This window comes from Carcharodon carcharias, chromosome 12, assembly GCF_017639515.1.
Source record: "Carcharodon carcharias isolate sCarCar2 chromosome 12, sCarCar2.pri, whole genome shotgun sequence".
In the NCBI taxonomy this organism is placed as follows: Eukaryota; Metazoa; Chordata; class Chondrichthyes; order Lamniformes; family Lamnidae; genus Carcharodon; species Carcharodon carcharias.
This window is the reverse complement of record NC_054478.1, coordinates 12,710,501-12,728,904: the sequence shown is the minus strand read 5'-3', so window position 1 is coordinate 12,728,904 and position 18,404 is coordinate 12,710,501. Positions and strand designations below refer to the sequence as shown.

The 18,404-nt window shown below is 47.1% G+C and overlaps 1 protein-coding gene across 1 annotated transcript in view; it reads right to left on the bottom strand.

The window, feature by feature from the left end:
* Positions 1–18,404, bottom strand: part of LOC121285065 (striated muscle preferentially expressed protein kinase-like) — a 191,316-nt gene that overhangs the window by 62,551 nt on the left and 110,361 nt on the right. Inside the window, exons 15-22 of the mRNA XM_041201190.1 lie at positions 15,565–15,669; positions 10,419–10,625; positions 8,299–8,422; positions 6,413–6,585; positions 5,506–5,618; positions 4,428–4,596; positions 1,104–1,203; positions 576–776 (exon numbers count right to left, since the gene is read on the bottom strand). Coding sequence (XP_041057124.1) covers positions 576–776; positions 1,104–1,203; positions 4,428–4,596; positions 5,506–5,618; positions 6,413–6,585; positions 8,299–8,422; positions 10,419–10,625; positions 15,565–15,669 — 1,192 coding nt within the window. The remainder of the gene's footprint in view (positions 1–575; positions 777–1,103; positions 1,204–4,427; positions 4,597–5,505; positions 5,619–6,412; positions 6,586–8,298; positions 8,423–10,418; positions 10,626–15,564; positions 15,670–18,404) is intronic.

Genomic DNA, 18,404 nt, shown 5'->3' with positions numbered 1-18,404 from the left:
GGTAATCAAGTTAGCGGCCAGTTGGTGATCTAACCACAGTGCTGTCGTCTTGTCAGCCTTAGTTGACTCCCACCTCCCAGTCAGAAGCATGAGTGCATAATGCCGGCTGACACTTGTACTGAGGAAGTGTGCCACTCTTGGAGGTGTCATCCTTCAGATGAGACAATAACCTGAGAGCCTATCCGACCTCCTAGTTGGATGTAAAAGACTCCTTGGCACAATTTTGCAGGCGAGCAGGGGACCCAGTATTCTTTCCTCACTCAACATCATAAAATCAGATTCTCTGGTCATTGTCATATTGCTGTGTGTGGGAGTTTGCGGTTTGCAAATTGCTGCATTTCAATATAACCACCGTTACCACATGACAAAAATACTTCCTTGATTGTAAAACACTTTGAGACATCTGGTGGTCCTGAAAGACTCTCGCTCTTTTACCCACTACAAACCGAACTCTTGAATACCCTAAATTCATATCACAAAGGATCATTAAGAGCCAATCTTTCGCTCTATCAGGTTTAAGAATGCGGCTGTCCCCATGGTGACAGTAAACACTCAGGTTTATCGGACAAGGATACAGCTCCAGGATGATGATGGCACTGTTCTTTTTCTCGAACGCGTCATGGAAGTAGACAATCCTCTCATGGTCGAGTTGCGACAGGATCTCCAGCTCCCTGACCGCGTCTTCCCGAGCTGTGGCCCGGAAGGAAATGAATTTGGCTGCGTAGTCCAGTTTACTGCTCTTCTCCGTGACCCTCTTGACACATGAGAATGCGCCCCTTTGGGAAAAGGAAAGAAACAAACATTGATCACCACCAGCACACACGACACAAATGCACCGGACAACGGGAAAACTGGGCAAGTCACTCACCATCCTGACTTGGAAATATATCGCCGTTCCTTCACTGTCGCTGGGTCAAAATCCTGGAGCTCCCTCCCTAACAGCACTGTGGGTGTACCTACACCACAGGGACTGCAGCGGCTCAAGGAGGCAGCTCACCCACCCCCTTCTCAAGGGGCAATTAGGGATGGGCAATAAATGCCAGACTAGCCACATCCCATGAAAGAATAACGATAAGAAGACCCCATTTTGTTGTGACACTCACCTCCCGATCTCCTGGTGAACATCGTAATAATCAGTTAAGAGCCTCATCTTCCGCAAGATTGTGTCCTCATCATCCATTGGTTCATCATTCTCTATTTTCCCTGAAAAAGAGTCAAACATCAGGAATTTCCGAGCTCCTTTCAGGCCTGTATCTCCAGCATTTCGTCGTGAAGCTTTCTACCATCGGTGATGTAGGTGAATGATGTGGAGAAATCCATTAGCATCCCTGTGAATCTCTGAATAATAACATCTTGCATTTATGTAGCACCCTTAACACAGTAAAAGCATCCCAAGGTGCTTCATAAGAACGATTATCAAACACTGAGCCACAGGTTACCTGAGGATAGGTGTGCCAGCAGGTCAAAGTTTTAAGGAGCATCTTAAAGGAGAGGAGAAATGCAGAGAGGTTTAGGGAGGGAATTCCAGAGTGTAGGACCAGGCAGCTGAAGGCATGGCCGCCAGAAGTGGAGCGATTACAATTGGGATGTCCACGAGGTGGAATTAGAGGAGTGTGGTGATCTCAGAGGATTGGAGATTACAGAGATAGGGAGGGGAGAGGCCATAGAATAAAAATGGATGGGAATTTTAAAGCGGAGGTGTTGGAACACTGGAAACCAATGTGCATCAGCTAGCATGGGGTGGTGGTGGGGGGTGGGGGTGTAGGGGTGGGTGATGGGTGAACAGGATTTGGTGCGAGGGAGGATACGGGAAGCAGTATTTTGAGTGAGTTGATGTTTACAGAGGGTGCAGGGAGGAAGTCTGGCCAGGAGAGCGCTGGAATAGTCAAAACAGGAGGTAGACATACCCCACAACCAGGTTTACATGCTGGTACTCACTGCTTAGATATGAAAGGCCACCTACTGAGCAGCCAGTGAGCTGGAACACCAAGGGTGAAGAAACCAGCCTGAGTCAGTGACCTGAGCAGAGGAAGAGCTGGGAAGATCAGAGAACTTGGAACCCATTATATATCTACATATTTCTGTTTTCAGAAGCGCTTGGTACATTCCATATTGGAAATGAATTCAATACTACAGCCCCAGGTACGGTACAGAACAGAAGAATACCAGAAATAGGAGCAGGAGTAGACCATAGGGTCCATTGAGCCTGCTCCACCATTCAATACTGACTCCGTTTTCCTGCCCACTCCACATATCCCTTAATTCCCGGAGAGACCAAAAATCTGTCTGTCCTGGCCTTAAAAATTCAACAATGAAGCATCCACAACCCCCTGGGGTAGAGAATTCCAAAGATTCACGACCCTTTGAGTGAAGTAATTTCTCCTCATCTCAGTCTGAACGGGTTAGATACAGAGTTCAGCTTCCCCTACAATTGATACTCTTCATCTCAACCACTCCCTGTGACAGCGAGTTCCACATTCTCACCGCTATCTGGGCAGGAGCCTCTCCTGAATTTTTTTATTGGATATAATAGGGATTTTTATGGACAGCCTCCAGCTTTGATTTCCCCAGAAGATGGGAACATCGGACTCAGGAGCAGGAGTAGACCCGTTCGTCACTTTGAGCCTGCTTCACCATTCAATAAGTCATGGCTGATCTGGTTGTGGTCTATGCTCCGCTTTCCTGTCTGTCCCCCCATAACCCTCGACTCCCCTCGTCGATCAAAAATCTGTCTTTCTCAGCCTCGAATAAATGCAAAGGCTCAGCCTCCATTGCTCTCTGGGGAAGAGAATTCCACAGACCAATGACTCTCTGAGAGAAAATAATTCTCTTAATCTCTGTATTAAAAGGGATCAAACTGTGTCCCCCCTAGTTCTAGTTCCCCTAGGAGTAGGAGCAACTTCTCCATGTCTGATCTGTTGAGCCTCTTTGTAAGGACCGCTATCGGAGCTCTCACTCCCCTGTTTCTGGCCACAGTTGCTCACTGCTCTGAAGGGACAATCTGAATGTTGGACTAAAAGCCATCAGCTCACTGACCTTGTTGTGCTAATAGCTGCTGCGATATTCTCTAGCAATACCATTGTGGCCCCGATCAATGCTAATCCTGTTGAAACCAGCTCCCGCTGCTGTCAAGACATCACTGCTGGTGCTGCGCTGCAACATTTCTGAACCACTCAGCTCGGGATCAGGGCCAAGGTCCTGTCAGCGAAACCGGATGGGGAGCAGTGTGCCTCTGGGGGGTGGGGGATGTGCTCAGATTGTCCGGGGAAATAACCACTCCCGCTCGATCAATGGGATTCCCAGGAACGGCAGGTTAGACCGTGCGGTGGGTGGAGGGAGTGTGTACAGTAGGAGGGAGGCAAAATAACGGGAAATGACTGAATTGGATGTGCATTAGACACAGGAGGAACCGGTCAGCTCCCTGAGCTGTGTGGGAGGTGAGCAGGTAGCATATTGCCTCTAAAAAGCCCAATAACATACCCTCCACTACCACATGTCGGTAAATAGTGATCACGTAGTGTCTAGTAGTTCCCATTTGTCAGGGAGGTCTGGTGGCAAGGTGGGTAGCGTCCCTAACTTTGGGCCAGGTGCTCCAGGTTCAAGTCCCACTTCAGGGCTTGATGGCCATGGAAGGCGTGTTCATATTGTTGTAAGGTTGTTAGGCCTCTCAGTAAGAGGTCTGGAGGCTCGTATGGTTGAATGTTAACTATTTATTTGGTAACCCATAACAAGGTACAGCCCTGTATGGGTGCTGTGTCCATCCCAGCTTCTGCTAGACTCTACTAAACTCAGTCTACCATCATGTGACTCTCTACATCATTCCACGACCAGTGCTGTTCTCCAGTCCCACATTAACCCTTGCTCTGCCCGAACACCCTTATAATACAATTATCCGCCTGTAAATCCTTCCCGTACGCCTGATGGTGGGCGGTAAGAGCGGGACAGTTCCCTGGTCAGCCAGACTGCAGAAGGACACAGCAAACCCCTGCAGTACTTTGCCCAGCATCACCATGGACCAATCCGATGGGAGTCCATTGTCGCCTACACCCTCTTAGGGCAGGGTACTTGGAGCAGGAGGAGTTATTATTTAGTGCCTGTAAATAGTAATCACTAATACCTGTTTATAGTGCTCACTCTGATGGTAATGCTTCCAGGAATTCACCAAGGCTCCTGACTTGGAAATGTATCACCGTTCCTTCACTGTCGCTGGGTCAAAATCCTGGAACTCCCTCCCTAACAGCACTGTGGGTGTACCTACACCACATGGACTGCAGCGGCTCAAGAAGGCAGCTCACCCACCACCTTCTCAAGGGCAATTAGGGATGGGTAATAAATGCCAGCCCAGCCAGCGAAGCCCCACATCCCATGGATAAATAGAAAAAAACGTTCCCTGGTATCATTACATTAAACAGTTTACCAATCCTTACCCTTCAGAATGGTGAGTTCTGCCTTGCAGGAAACCTCTCCAGCCAAGTTCTTTGCTGTACAGGTGTACACTCCACTGTCGGACTCGGTAGTGTTGAGAATGACCAGTGAGCACTCACTGTCATCATATACAAAGGACAAGTGATTGCTCTCAACCAGCATGACATCATCCTTCAAAATAAACAGGAAAGGCAAAGTCATTCAACCTCCATTTGACCCTTCGATAGGACAGATTCTGGTCAGTAACAGGCTGTAGGATCAGTGTGGATAGAACAGATTCTGGTCAGCCATTGGCTGGAAGGTCAGTGTAGATAGGACAGATTCTGGTCAGTCATTGGCTGGAAGGTCAGTGTAGGTAGGACAGATTCTGGTCAGTCATTGGCTGCAGGGTCAGTGTGGATAGGATAAATTCTGGTCAGTCATTGGCTGGAAGGTCAGTGTGGATAGGACAGATTCTGCTCAGGCATTGGCTGGAGGGTCAGTGTGGATAGGACAGATCCTGGTCAGGCATTGGCTGGAAGGTCAGTGTGGATAGGACAGATTCTGGTCAGGCATTGGCTGGAGGGTCAGTGTGGATAGGACAGATTCTGGTCAGTCATTGGCTGGAGGGTCAGTGTGGATAGGACAGATTCTGGTCAGTCATTGGCTGGAGGGTCAGTGTGGATAGGACAGATCCTGGTCAGGCATTGGCTGGACGGTCAGTGTGGATAGGACAGATTCTGGTCAGGCATTGGCTGGACAGTCAGTGTGGATAGGACAGATTCTGGTCAGGCATTGGCTGGAGGGTCAGTGTGGATAGGACAGATTCTGGTCAGGCATTGGCTGGAGAGTCAGTGTGGATAGGACAGATTCTGGTCAGTCATTGGCTGCAGGATCAGTGTGGAAAATCAGTGTGGGAAGGGCTGAGAACCAGTCAGTCTAGGACCGAATCTGCCACATGCTCAACTTCAAGGAAACAAGAGGGACCTTCTCCCCACCTCCCCCCACCCCACAAAAAGCCACCAGTTCCCCTGGGTATCCCTAACTCCCCACCGCGTCCTCTCCCCCATCTACAGTGCAACTAAGAGTGTTGGGTCTTACTTTGTACCAGTGGATGTCCGGCAGGGGTTTCCCTTCCACCACCACAGCCAGCCTTGCCGTCTCCTCTGGGCTCACCACAATGTCCTCCATGATGGACTCAAACCGCGGTGCCTCTGAAACAGAAAGGGAGTCTGGTTAAGAATGTGCGTCGGAGGATTGATGGTCAGCCACGTGCTTCAGGTTGACTATTTAACTCCCCTTTACATGCTGTGCCAGTTTAGACTCCTCACCTGAAGGAGGTAACTCCTGTTGGGGTACAGCTCCACAAGTGTCGATAACCTTGGGGCTCATTCTTCACATGTGAATGCTGACAGTGTTACAGGCATCACAACTGAGTCTTCACCCAATGCACAGAAGCAAGGACAGGAGGCACTGGCTCCACCAGTAGCTCTCCGACCTCTGACAGGTCCTGAGTTCAAGCCCCACTCCAGAGATTTGAGCTTTCCAACCGAGGCTGGCACTCCAGTGCAGGAGGAGTGCTGCACTGTCAGCGCTACCATCTTTCGGATGAGGATTTAAATCAAGGCCTCTCCTGGTTGGATATGGAAGACCCCTCGGTCACTATTTCAAAGGAATTCTCCCTGATGTTCTGGCCAATGTTTAACTTTCAACCAACAAGAGTAAACAACAGATTATCCAAGCTGTTATCTGCTTGCTGTCTGTGGGATCGTACTGTGCATTCATAGGGTTACTGTGTTGCCTCAGTTACAATGTTGATGTCACTTCAAAAAGCACTCGGTTGGCTGTGTAACGTTTGGGGATGTCCTGAGGATGTGAAAGGTGCCATAAAAATGCACGTCCTTCTTATTTCACATAGTGACCAGCGCCCCCCCCCCACCCCCACAACACCCCCACCCCTGTCACACAGTGACCAATAGCCCGGGTAACAATGAGAGGAGGTTCTCACCTGCCAGGAGCAGAGCTATCCTGCACGTGTCTCCCCCGTAGTTGTTGCTGGCTGTGACCACAATCTCTCCGACATCCGCTTTCCCGACTCTCACAATCCTCAGCATGTGTTGGTCATCATCGGGCATGCTCAGTTCGTATACCCGAGGCTTGCTGGTCAGTTCCACGCCGTCCCTGCCGGTAATTAACCAGGTGAGGCGGAGGTATACTCAAAAACTCGAGTTCAACATTTAATTCTCGGTTGTGGTGCAAGAGCTCACTGGGCTGGGGAGTTCCTCAAATCAGTGTTTGCTCCGTGGGCGATTTCCAACTAGACCTCTGTTGCCTCTAGACTCTTTCCTGACCGCGTCCCAATCTCCACCCTCGGCTGTTATCTGCTTGCTCTCTGTGGGATCATGCTGTGCATTCATAGGCTACCGTGTTGCCTAAGTTACAGATGTTGGCGTCACTTCAAAAAGCACTCGGTTGGCTGTGAAAGGTTGGGGGATGTCCTGAGGATGTGAAAGGTGCCATAAAAATGCAAGTCACATAGTGACCAACTCCCCAACACCCCCTCAGCACAGTGACCAATACCCCAGGAGACAATGAGAGGATGTTCTCACCCACCAGGAGCAGACTTCCATAACTTCAGAAACTGAAGTTCATAAACTTAAGCCCATCCGAAACTCTGCTGCCCGTGTTCCATCTCTCACCAAGTCCCCGTTCACCCATCATCCACTGTGCCCGCTGACCTACACTGGCTCCCAGTCAAGCAGCACCTCGGCTTTAAAAATTCTCATCCCTGTTTTCACACCCCTCAACGGCCTCACCCCTCCCTATCCCTGTAACCTCCTTTAGCCCCACAAACCTCCAGAATCTCTCCGCTTCTCCAAATATGTCCTCCCGAGCATCCCTGATTTTACACTCTCCACCACTGGCGGCCGTGCCTTCAGCTGCCTGGGCCCTAAGCTCTGGAATTCCCTCCCTAAACCTCTCAGCCTCTCCCTCTTACTTTAAGACGCTCCTTAAAACCGACCTGTTTGACCGAGCTTTAGTCACCTGACCTAACATCGCCTTATGTGGCTCGATGTGAAAGGTGGTTGGATAATTGCTGCTGTGAAGGGTCTTGGGATGTGTTACTGTGTCAAAGCTGCTGTATGGATGGTCACATGGAAATAAAACCAGGATAAACCCAGCAGCTACGTCCGGTATCCATCACACCTGCTCCTTCCCTTTGTCTCAGTTTGGGTTTCTCCAGCCCAGCGTTTAGTGTCAGTCATACTTTGTAGATATTAGGACAGCTCAGAGGCTGGGAACTCTGTGGACAGTAACTCACTCCCTGACTCCCCAAAGCCTGTCCACCATCTACAAGGCACACGTCAGGAGTGTGATGGAATATTCCCCACATCCCTGGATGGGTGCAGCTCCTACAACACTCAAGAAGCTTGACACCATCCAGGACAAAGCAGTCCCGCTGGATTGGCACCACATCCAACATTCTTTCCTTCAAACACCGATGCACAGGAGCAGCAGTGTGCACCATCTACAAGATGCACCGCAGCAATTCACCAAGGCACCTTCGACAGCACTTTCCAAACCTGCTTCCTAACAGCACTGTGGGTGTACCTACACCACATGGGCTGCAGCGGTTCAAGAAGGCAGCTCACCACCACCTTCTCAAGGGCAACTAGGGATGGGCAATAAATACTGGCCCAGCCAGCAACGCCTGAATCCCTAAAATTAATAAACATAAACAACAGAAAACATGTGTTCCCATATAATTGTAACAGGGATTACACCGGACCTAAAATAGAGAACACATTGAGGAATAGGAAATCTCCGACAACCTCTCTGTAACAGCTCTCATTCGCACCCAGAGAGTGTGAGTGGACTGAAATTTCCTGTTACCTTGTCCAGAAGACATCAGCCTGCACGTAATTGAGAGTACAGGTGATACAGCTGCTTTGGTTTTCCACAGCGAACACAATATCCGGCTTGTCGATGAAACAGGGAGCTTCCTGCAGATAGGGACCTGTGGAAAGGACAGAAGAACCTCACAGACAGAGCCAGAGTCAGAGCATTGAGCCAGAGACGTCCCTGTCTATTGTCACTCAGTGGGTCGCACTCTCACCTCTGAGGCAGAAGAATGTGGGTTCAAACCCCCTTCTAAAGACTTGAGCGAATAATCCAGGTTGACAGTACCAGTGCTGCACTGAGGGAGTGCTGCACTGTTGGAGGTAGAAGCATCGCATATAGGGGCAGAAGTAGGTCATTCAGCCCTTGAAGCCTACTCTGCCATTCATTATGATCATGGCTTATCCTCTATCTCAAAGTCACACTCCCACTCTCTCTCCATACCCCTTGATGCCTTTAGAGTCTAGAAATCTATCTATTTCCTTCTTAAATATACTGAGTGACTTGGCCTCTACAGCTTCTGTGGTCGAGAATTCCACAGGTTCACCACCCTCTGAGTGAAGAAGTTTCTCCTCATCTCAGTCCTAAATGGTCTACCCCGTATCCTGAGACTGTGACCCCTTGTTCAAGATCCCCCCAGCCAGAGGTGCCGTCTTTCTGAGATGTTAAACTGCTCCCACCGGGGGATGTGAAAGGTCACACAGCCTTGAAGAGGAACAGGGGATCTCCCCAGGTGTCCTGGGTCCAATATTTATCCCTCAACTAACATCACCAAAACAGATTATCTAATTGCTGTTGGTGGGAGCTTGCTGTGTGTAAATTGGCTGTGGCATTTTTCTCCATTATAACAGTAACTGTGCTTAAAACATGATTTACTGGTTGTTAAATGCTTTTGTACCTTCTGAAGTTGTGACAGGAGCTATATAAATACAATTTTCTTTTTAATAGTGCTATGGAACAGGAAAACAACCAATAGAAGCTGGAGTAGGCCATTTGGCCCCTCATCAATAAGATCATGGCTGACCCTTTACCTCAACTCCACTTTCCTGTCTATCCCATATCCATTGACTCCGTTAGTACCCAAGAATCTATCCATTTCAGTCTTCAATGTGTTCAACAAGCGCTTATTCAGAAACTATAACCTCGAAATCTAGACTCTCCAGCCAGGGGAAATGGCTTCTCACTGTCTATCTGTGTCAAGTCTCCAAAGAATTTTATACATTCCTTCTAAACTCCAGGGAACTTTTGGCAGTGCAGCGCTCCCCTGGTACTCATACTGCGAGTGTCAGGTTAGGTTAGTGCTCCGAAGGCTGTAATATCCACCCTATGGATCTTGAAGATCTCTATCAGGCTACACTTCGGCTTTATCTTTTCTGGAGAAAAGAGCTCCAGCCTGTTCAATCTTCTCTGAAAGGTGAATGGTCTTAGTTCTGGTCTGATACCCTATTTCTCCAGTGCCTCTGTGTCCCTTTCACAACAGAGCTGTGCACCACATGGACTGCAGCAGTTCAAGAATGTGACTCACCAACACCTTCTCAAGGGCAATTAGGGATGAGCAATAAATGCTGGCCCAGCCAGCGACACCCACATCCCACGAAAGATTTTTTTAAAAAAGTGGTGACTTTGTAGTGCAGAACTTGAATATCGCTGCAAAAAGACTCATGTTGCTGGAGTTTTTCATCTTGCACTCATCAGGAAATTTCAAAACAAACAACTATTTATACTGCCTGAGGAAAGGGTGCCGATTGGTTGGCAAGTGGACTCAGATTGGTTGAGGCGTTGCCATAGAGAATACACTAGCGAACAGTTATCCTCCAAGATTTAGTTTAAGTTCAAGAAAGGAAAGTCAATTCTGATTGGTCAAAGCATTGCCATGGGGAATGCACCAAGGAAAAAATAATGTCAAGCATGGTCTAACCAAGATCCTATAAAAGTTTAACATAACTTCTTTACTTTTCATTCTGTCCCTTAAAAAATGAAACCCATTGCTTGGTTTGCTTTTTTTTAATGGCCATATTGACCTGCGTCGCTCAGTTATCGTCTCAGCTGCTCCTGTTTTATTCAGTCACTAGTCTTATTTTAGGGTAAACAGCTAATCCACAGGTGGCCCTTACCTCTGTCCAATAGTTGAATGGGTTCCGAGACAGGGGAGGGTTTGCTGCAGCTCTTCGATGTTGCGCTCTGGACCCTGAACAGGTACTGGATGCCTTTGTTCAGCGTCTGAATGGTGTAGGTGGTGTCCTTGATGTTGGTCTTCAGGACATGCCACTGAGCTACGCCCATCACCTGGCTCTGAATAACATAGGTCAATGCAGCAGGATCTGAAAAAGAAGAGAGGAACTGTCACAGGGTGACACACATGGGCACATTGGCCTTTATTACAAGGGGATTCGAGTACAGGAGTAAAGATGTCTTACTGCAATTATATACAGCTTGGGTGAGACCGCACCTGGAGTATTGTGCACAGTTTTGGCCTCCTTACCTAAGGAAAGATACACTTGCCATAGAGGGAGTGCAACAAAGGTTCACTAAGTTAATTCCTGAAATGAAGGGATTGTCCTCTGAGGAAGGGTTAGATAGGCTGTGTCTTTATTATTTCGAGTTTAGAAGAATGAGAGGTGATCTTAATGAAATGTACAAAATTCTTACAGGGCTCATCAGGGTAGATGCAGGAAGGATGCTCCCCCTGGCTGGGGGTGCCTAGAACCAGAAGACACAGTCTCAGAATAAGGGGCAGGCCATTTAACACTGAGATGAGGAGGAATTTATTCACTCAGAGGGTGTTGAATCTTTGGATAAAAGCAAAATACTGCGGATGCTGGAAATCTGAAACAAAAACAAAAATTGCTGGGAAAAACTCAGCAGGTCTGACAGCATCTGTGGAGAGAAAGGCAGAGTTAACGTTTTGAGTCCGTATGACTCTTCTTCAGAACTAAAGAGTAGAAATATGGTGAAATATATACTGTTTAAGGGAGGTGGGACATGTGAAACTGGATAGAAGACCAGCGATAGGCGGAGGCAAAGGAGAGATTGTGAAAGATGTCACAAACAGAAGGTTGAAGGGCTATTGATGGTGGTGATACTGGCTAAAGGAGGTGCTCATGGTGACATTAAGAGTAGAAAGCAGGATGAGCAAGTGACAGACAGCCCTAGTGGGGGTGGGGGGGGGGGAGGGGACGGTGTGGGAGAAAAAATAAAATAGGCTAAAAGGTGGGGATAAAACAATGAATGGAAATAAATTTAAAAAATAATAGAAATAGGTGGGAAAAATATATAAATAAAAATTGAAAAATAATTATTTGGAAAAAGGGGATTAAAAAAGGGGTGAAGATGGAAGAGAGAGTTCATGATCTGAAGTTGTTGAATTCAGTGTTAAGTCTGGAAGGCTGTAAAGTGCCTAGTCGGAAGATGAAGTGCTGTTCCTCCAGTTTGTGTTGAGCTTCACTGGAACATTGCAGCAGGCCAAGGACAGACATGTGGGCAAGAGAGCAGGGTGGAGTTTTGAAATGGCAAGTGACAGGGAGGTCTGGGTCATGCTTGCGGACAGACCGAAGGTGTTCTACAAAGCGGTCACCCAGTCAGCGTGTGGTCTCTCCAATGTAGAGGAAACCGCATTGGGAGCAGCGAATGCAGTAGATTAAATTGAGGGAAGTGCGAGTGAAATGCTGCTTCACTTGAAAGGAGTGTTTGGGCCCTTGGCAGGTGAGGAGGGGGGAAGTAAAGGGGCAAGTGTTGCACCTTCTGCAGTTGCAATGGGAAGGTACCATAGGAGGGGGTTGAGGAGTAGGGGGTGATGGAGGAGTGGACCAGGGTGTCCCGGAGGGAATGATCCCTACGGAATGCCGCCGGGGTGGGGTGAAGGGAAGATTTGTTTGGTGGTGGCATCATGCTGGAGTTAGTGGAAATGGCGGAGGATGATCCTTTGAATGAGGAGGCTGGTGGGGTGATAAGTGAGGACAAGGGGGACCCTATCATGTTTCTGGGAGGGAGAGGAAGGTGTGAGGGCAGATGCGTGGGAGATGGGCCGGACCCCCTCCCCCCCACCCCATCCCCATTAGGGCCATCTGTCACTTGCTCATCCTGCTTTCTACTCTTAATGTCACCATTAACACCTCCTTTAGCCAGTATCACCACCGTCAACACCCCTTCAACCTTCTGTTTGTGACATCTTTCACAATCTCTCTTTTACCTCCTATCCAGCTTCACATGTCCCATCCCCCTTAAAGAGTGTATATTTCACCACATTTTTACTTCTCTTTAGCTCTGAAGATGAGTCACATGGACTCGAAACGTTAACTCTGTCTTTCTCTCCACAGATGCTGTCAGACCTGCTGGGTTTTTCCAGCACTTTTTGGTTTTGTTGTTGAGTCTTTGGAATTCTCTACCCCAGAGGACTGTGGAAGCTCAGTCATTGAGTATGTTCGAGACAAAGATCGATAGATTTCTACATATTAAAAAGATCAAGGGACAGGGGTATACTGCAGGAAAATGGTGTTGAGGTAGATCAGCCATGATCTCACTGAATGTCGGAGAGGGCTCGAAGGGCTTGTTAAGGGGAAATTAAAAATGCTAAAAGAGAATACAGTAAGAATTTACTGAAATACCATTAAAATCACCCGGCAGACAAGGCTGCTAAACATATTAAGAGTTGAAGATTACCAGATGAATATCGCACAGCCTTGACAGTTAGGCTGGAGGCAAAGGTATGATATAAATTAGATTAGGTGTATTCCCCTCTCACATTGGGAAGGGGCAGATGGTTTTAGCTTAGATATGGGAGGACATACAATAGACAAAGCGGGGGCTTTGATGAAACACAAACAGTCTTGAGCTGTGAGAACCAACGTCTTTGCGTATGTGTTTTAATTTTGATTGGATAATATAATTATGTAGACAGCCTTTGGAATAATTGGTTAGCAAACTGGCTGAATGGCCAATCCTGCTCCAATGTCTTATGTTCTTATGGGTAGGCAATAGTCAATTCCTGGTTCTGTGCTCCTGGCAAGGTGCTTCACTTAACTGAACAGTCAGAAACTTGGGCATGTGTTGCTCAAGCTTTTCCAACTGTTACTTCCCAGTGTGTCTGCATGTCCTAGTCTCCAATGTGAGCATGCCCAGGTGTGTCCATCAGTGCAATGCCATACATATCTACTGGCGTACATCTCTGAGTGTGTTTGTTTGTGTGTGTGACTGCAAGTGTGTGGTGTGTATGTGAAAGTGTGTGTGAGAGCTAGTGTGTGTGTGTGTATGTGAAAGTGTGTGTGAGTGCAAGTGTATGTGTGTACGCATGTAAGTGTGTGTGTGTGTGTGTGTGTGACTGCAAGTGTGTGGTGTGTATGTGAAAGTGTGTGTGAGTGCAAGTGTGTGCGCGTATGCATGTAAGTGTGTGTGTGTGTAAATGTGTGTGTGTGAGCATACGTGTGTGTGTGTGTGAGTGTTCACTGTGTGGATATGCATATCTTTCTTTTTAACAAAGACAGACTTGCATTTATATAGCGCCTTTCACAACTCAGGAACTCCCAAAGCACTTTACAGCCAATGAAGTACTTTTGAAGCGTAGTCACAGTTGTAATTGAGGCACCATGGCAGCTAATTTGTGCACAGCAAGCTCCCACAAACAGCAAAGTGATAATGACGTGATCGATTTTTTTTGTGATGCTGATTAAAGGGATAGGAATTAGCAATGACACTGGGGAGAATTCCTCAGCTCTTCAAAACAGCACCTTTGGATTTTTTATATCCACCTGTGAGAACAGACAGAGTTTTGATTTAAAATCCCATCTGACAGATGGCACTTCTGACAGTGCAACACTCCCTCAGTACTGTCACCTCTGACAGTGCAACACTCCCTCAGTACTGTCACCTCTGACAGTGCAACACTCCCTCAGTACTGTCACCTCTGACAGTGCAACACTCCCTCGGTACTGTCACCTCTGACAGTGCAACACTCCCTCAGTACTGTCACCTCTGACAGTGCAACACTCCCTCAGTACTGTCACCTCTGACAGTGCAACACTCCCTCAGTACTGTCACCTCTGACAGTGCAACACTCCCTCAGTACTGTCACCTCTGACAGTGCAACACTCCCTCGGTACTGTCACCTCTGACAGTGCAACACTCCCTCAGTACTGTCACCTCTGACAGTGCAACACTCCCTCAGTACTGTCACCTCTGACAGTGCAACACTCCCTCAGTACTGTCACCTCTGACAGTGCAACACTCCCTCAGTACTGTCACCTCTGACAGTGCAACACTCCCTCAGTACTGTCACCTCTGACAGTGCAACACTCCCTCAGTATTGTCACCTCTGACAGTGCAACACTCCCTTAGTACTGTCACCTCTGACAGTGCAACACTTCCTCAGTTCTGTCTTAATAATGTCTGTGGATGATGCAGGTTCGATAGGGCAAAGAGACTTTACCTGCGCTGTCGACCTCTATCACTCTTTGACTCCACGATGCGTTCAGTTCTTAGCGAGTGTGACATGAACCCACAACCTTTTGACTGTGAGATGGAAGTGACCACCCACTGAGGCACAACTGAACACATTTATCTAACAAAACATGCCAGAATCAAAGTCCGGGGTCTTAATTTTTCTGCAGCAGATTTTTGATAAGCTTTAAAAGCTTCATAAAAGCTGGTAGGAAGCAGAAAGTGGGGAACTGTGGCTGATGTCATGAATAATTAGGCACCCTTTACAGTTTCATGTGGGAGTGAGGAAGGTGAGGGAGTGAGTCAGCTTCAGGCACAACAGATTGTGCACAGTTCAATATTCAGAAAGGTGTGAGTGAGAAAAAACTCATCAATACATCAGAAGGTAGCTTCGTACACCGATCTCAACAACCTCCTGCCCTGTATCTAACCCCGTGCCGTCCCTGTCCTGGGAGTGTTTGATGGGGACAGTGTAGAGGGAGCTTTACTCTGTATCTAACCCTGTGCTGTATCTGTCCTGGGAGTGTTTGATGGGGACAGTGTAGAGGGAGCTTTACTCTGTATCTAATCCTGTGCTGTACCTGCCCTAGGAGTGTTTGATGGGGACAGTGTAGAGGGAGCTTTACTCTGTATCTAACCCCGTGCTGTACCTGCCCTGGGAGTGTTTGATGAGGACATTGTAGAGGGAGCTTTACTCTGTATCTAACCCTGTGCTGTACCTGCCCTGGGAGTGTTTGAGGTGTGTAGTACTGAATTCAGATGATACATTTGACACACAGGTATAAGCCGCACACTCTGACCTATATGATGCGCTATGTTGATTGTTACCTATTGATGGATCCAGTTTCTTTGGTTTGTTCCACACGAGCGTCACTGTTCGGCCGGTCACTCCAGCCACCACAGCTGGACCATTGGGGGGATCAGGAACCACATCTGGTTTAAAGGCAAACACATAAGCAACAATATTCCATAACCAACATTGTCACCCCCACCCTCCACAGAGCTGTATCAAACTGCAAAGGACGAACTGCACAAAATATAATTTGTAGCAAACACATAATCTCATGCGTAAATCTCACTGAGAGTGGGAGTCATGCACAAATACAAGACACAATTGTCAGGGTGCCAAACAAGACCAGGATACACAGCAGCTGAATAACACTGACCTTCGATAGAGAATCCTCATGGTTTACTCAACATGTAATCACTCCACATCCACCTTGAACCTCTCGATTAGATCCCAGTCCTGGTGTCACTCCCAGCTATCTGTTATTCTATTTATTAAATCGCCAAATCTCTTGATTAGATTCCATTCTGTAACTCACTCCCAGCCAACTGTTATCCTAAATATAAATCCCTGAACCCCTTAACTAGATTTCAGCCTGTAATTCACTCCTGGGTATCTGTTCGTTTATATAGAAACCATCCAATCAGCTGCCTCTGTGTCTTCCCTTTATTCCATTAACCCACTGAGCCCAATTTTCTCTAAAGATATCCATCCTCCCCTAACCCTGAACTCCCATCTTCCTCTAGGTTCTCTCCTATCTCTGTCCTTGCCCTCTCTGAGCTCATCTTGTCTATGGGTCTCACCTCCTGTTCCCTTGATCCTATTCCCACCAAACTGCAGACCACCCAGTTACCCTTCCGACTCCCATGTTAGCTGATGTTGTAAATGTTTCTCTCTCTTTAGGTGATGTGCCTCTTTCCTTTAAATCTGCCCTCATCACCACCTCTTCAAAAATTGGCCCTCGGTCCCTCCATCCTTGCAAATACCATCCCATCTCCAACCTCACTTTCCTCTCCAAAGTCCTTAGACATGTAGTCTCCCAAATACGTTGCCATTTTTCCCAGAACTCCATGCCTGAATCCCTCCAATCAGGATTCTGCCCCTGCCTCAGTTCAGAAACAGCTCTATTGGCTGTTACTATAACTCCCAGGTATCTGTTATTTTATATATAAACCACCCCAATTCTATATATAAACCACCCCAAACCCCTCGATTAGATTCCAGTCTGTAACTCACTCCCGGGTATGTTATTCTATATATAAACCCCTCGAACCCCTCAATTAGATTCTAGTCTGTAACTCAATCTTGGGTATCTGTTATTCTAAATATAAACTGCCCGAACTCCTTGATTAGATTCCAGTCTGTAACTTACTCCCAGGTATCTGTTATTCTATGTATAAACCCCTCGAACACCTCAATTAGATTCCAGTCTGTTACTCACTCCTGGGTATCTGTTATTCTATATATAAACCCCACCCAATCCCTCGATTAGATTCCAGTCTGTCACTCACTCCCGGGTATCTGTTATTCTATATATAAACCCCCTGAACCCCTCGATTAGATTCCAGTCTGTAACTCACTCCCGGGTATCTGTTATTCTATATATAAACCACCCCAAACCCCTCCGATTAGAGTCCAGTCTGTTACTCACTCCTGTTATCTGTTATTCTATATATAAACCCCACTGAACCCCTCGATTAGATTCCAGTCTGTAACTCACTCCCGGGTATCTGTTATTCTATATATAAACCCCACTGAACCCCTCGATTAGATTCCAGTCTGTAACTCACTCTGGGGTATCCCTTATCCTATATATAAACCACCCCAAACCCCTCGATTAGATTCCAGTCTGTAACTCAATCCTGGGCATCTGTTATTCTATATATAAACTACCCTGAACCCCTCGATTAGATTCCAGTCTGTAACTCACTCCCGGGTATCTGTTATTCTATATATAAACCCCACTGAACCCCTCGATTAGATTCCAGTCTGTAACTCACTCCGGGGTATCCCTTATCCTATATATAAACCACCCCAAACCCCTCGATTAGATTCCAGTCTGTAACTCAATCCTGGGCATCTGTTATTCTATATATAAACCACCCTGAACCCCTCGATTAGATTCCAGTCTGTAACTCACTCCCGGATATCTGTTATTCTATATATAAACCCCACTGAACCCCTCGGTTAGATTCCAGTCTGTAACTCACTCCGGGGTATCCCTTATCCTATATATAAACCACCCCAAACCCCTCGATTAGATTCCAGTCTGTAACTCAATCCTGGGCATCTGTTATTCTATATATAAACCACCCTGAACCCCTCGATTAGATTCCAGTCTGTAACTCACTCCCAGGTATCTGTTATTCTATATATAAACCACCCCGAACCCCTCGATTAAATTCCAGTCTGTAACTCAGTCCCAGGTATCTGCTATTCTATATGTACACCGCCCCCCACCCCTCCCTGAACCCCTCGATTAGATTCCAGTCTGTAACTCAATCTCAGGTATCTGTTATTCTATATATAAACCTTGCCAAACCCCTCGATCAGTTTCCAGTCTGTAGCTCACTCCCAAGTATCTGTTATTCTATACATAAACCACCCCGAACCCCTCGATTAGATTCCAGTCTGTAACTAACTTCCGGGCATCTGTTATTCTATATATAAACCCCTCGAACCCCTCAATTAGATTCTAGTCTGTAACTCAATCTTGGGTATCTGTTATTTTAAATATAAACTGCCCGAACTCCTTGATTAGATTCCAGTCTGTAACTCACTCCCAGGTATCTGTTATTCTATGTATAAACCCCTCGAACACCTCAATTAGATACCAGTCTGTTACTCACTCCTGGTTATCTGTTATTCTATATATAAACCA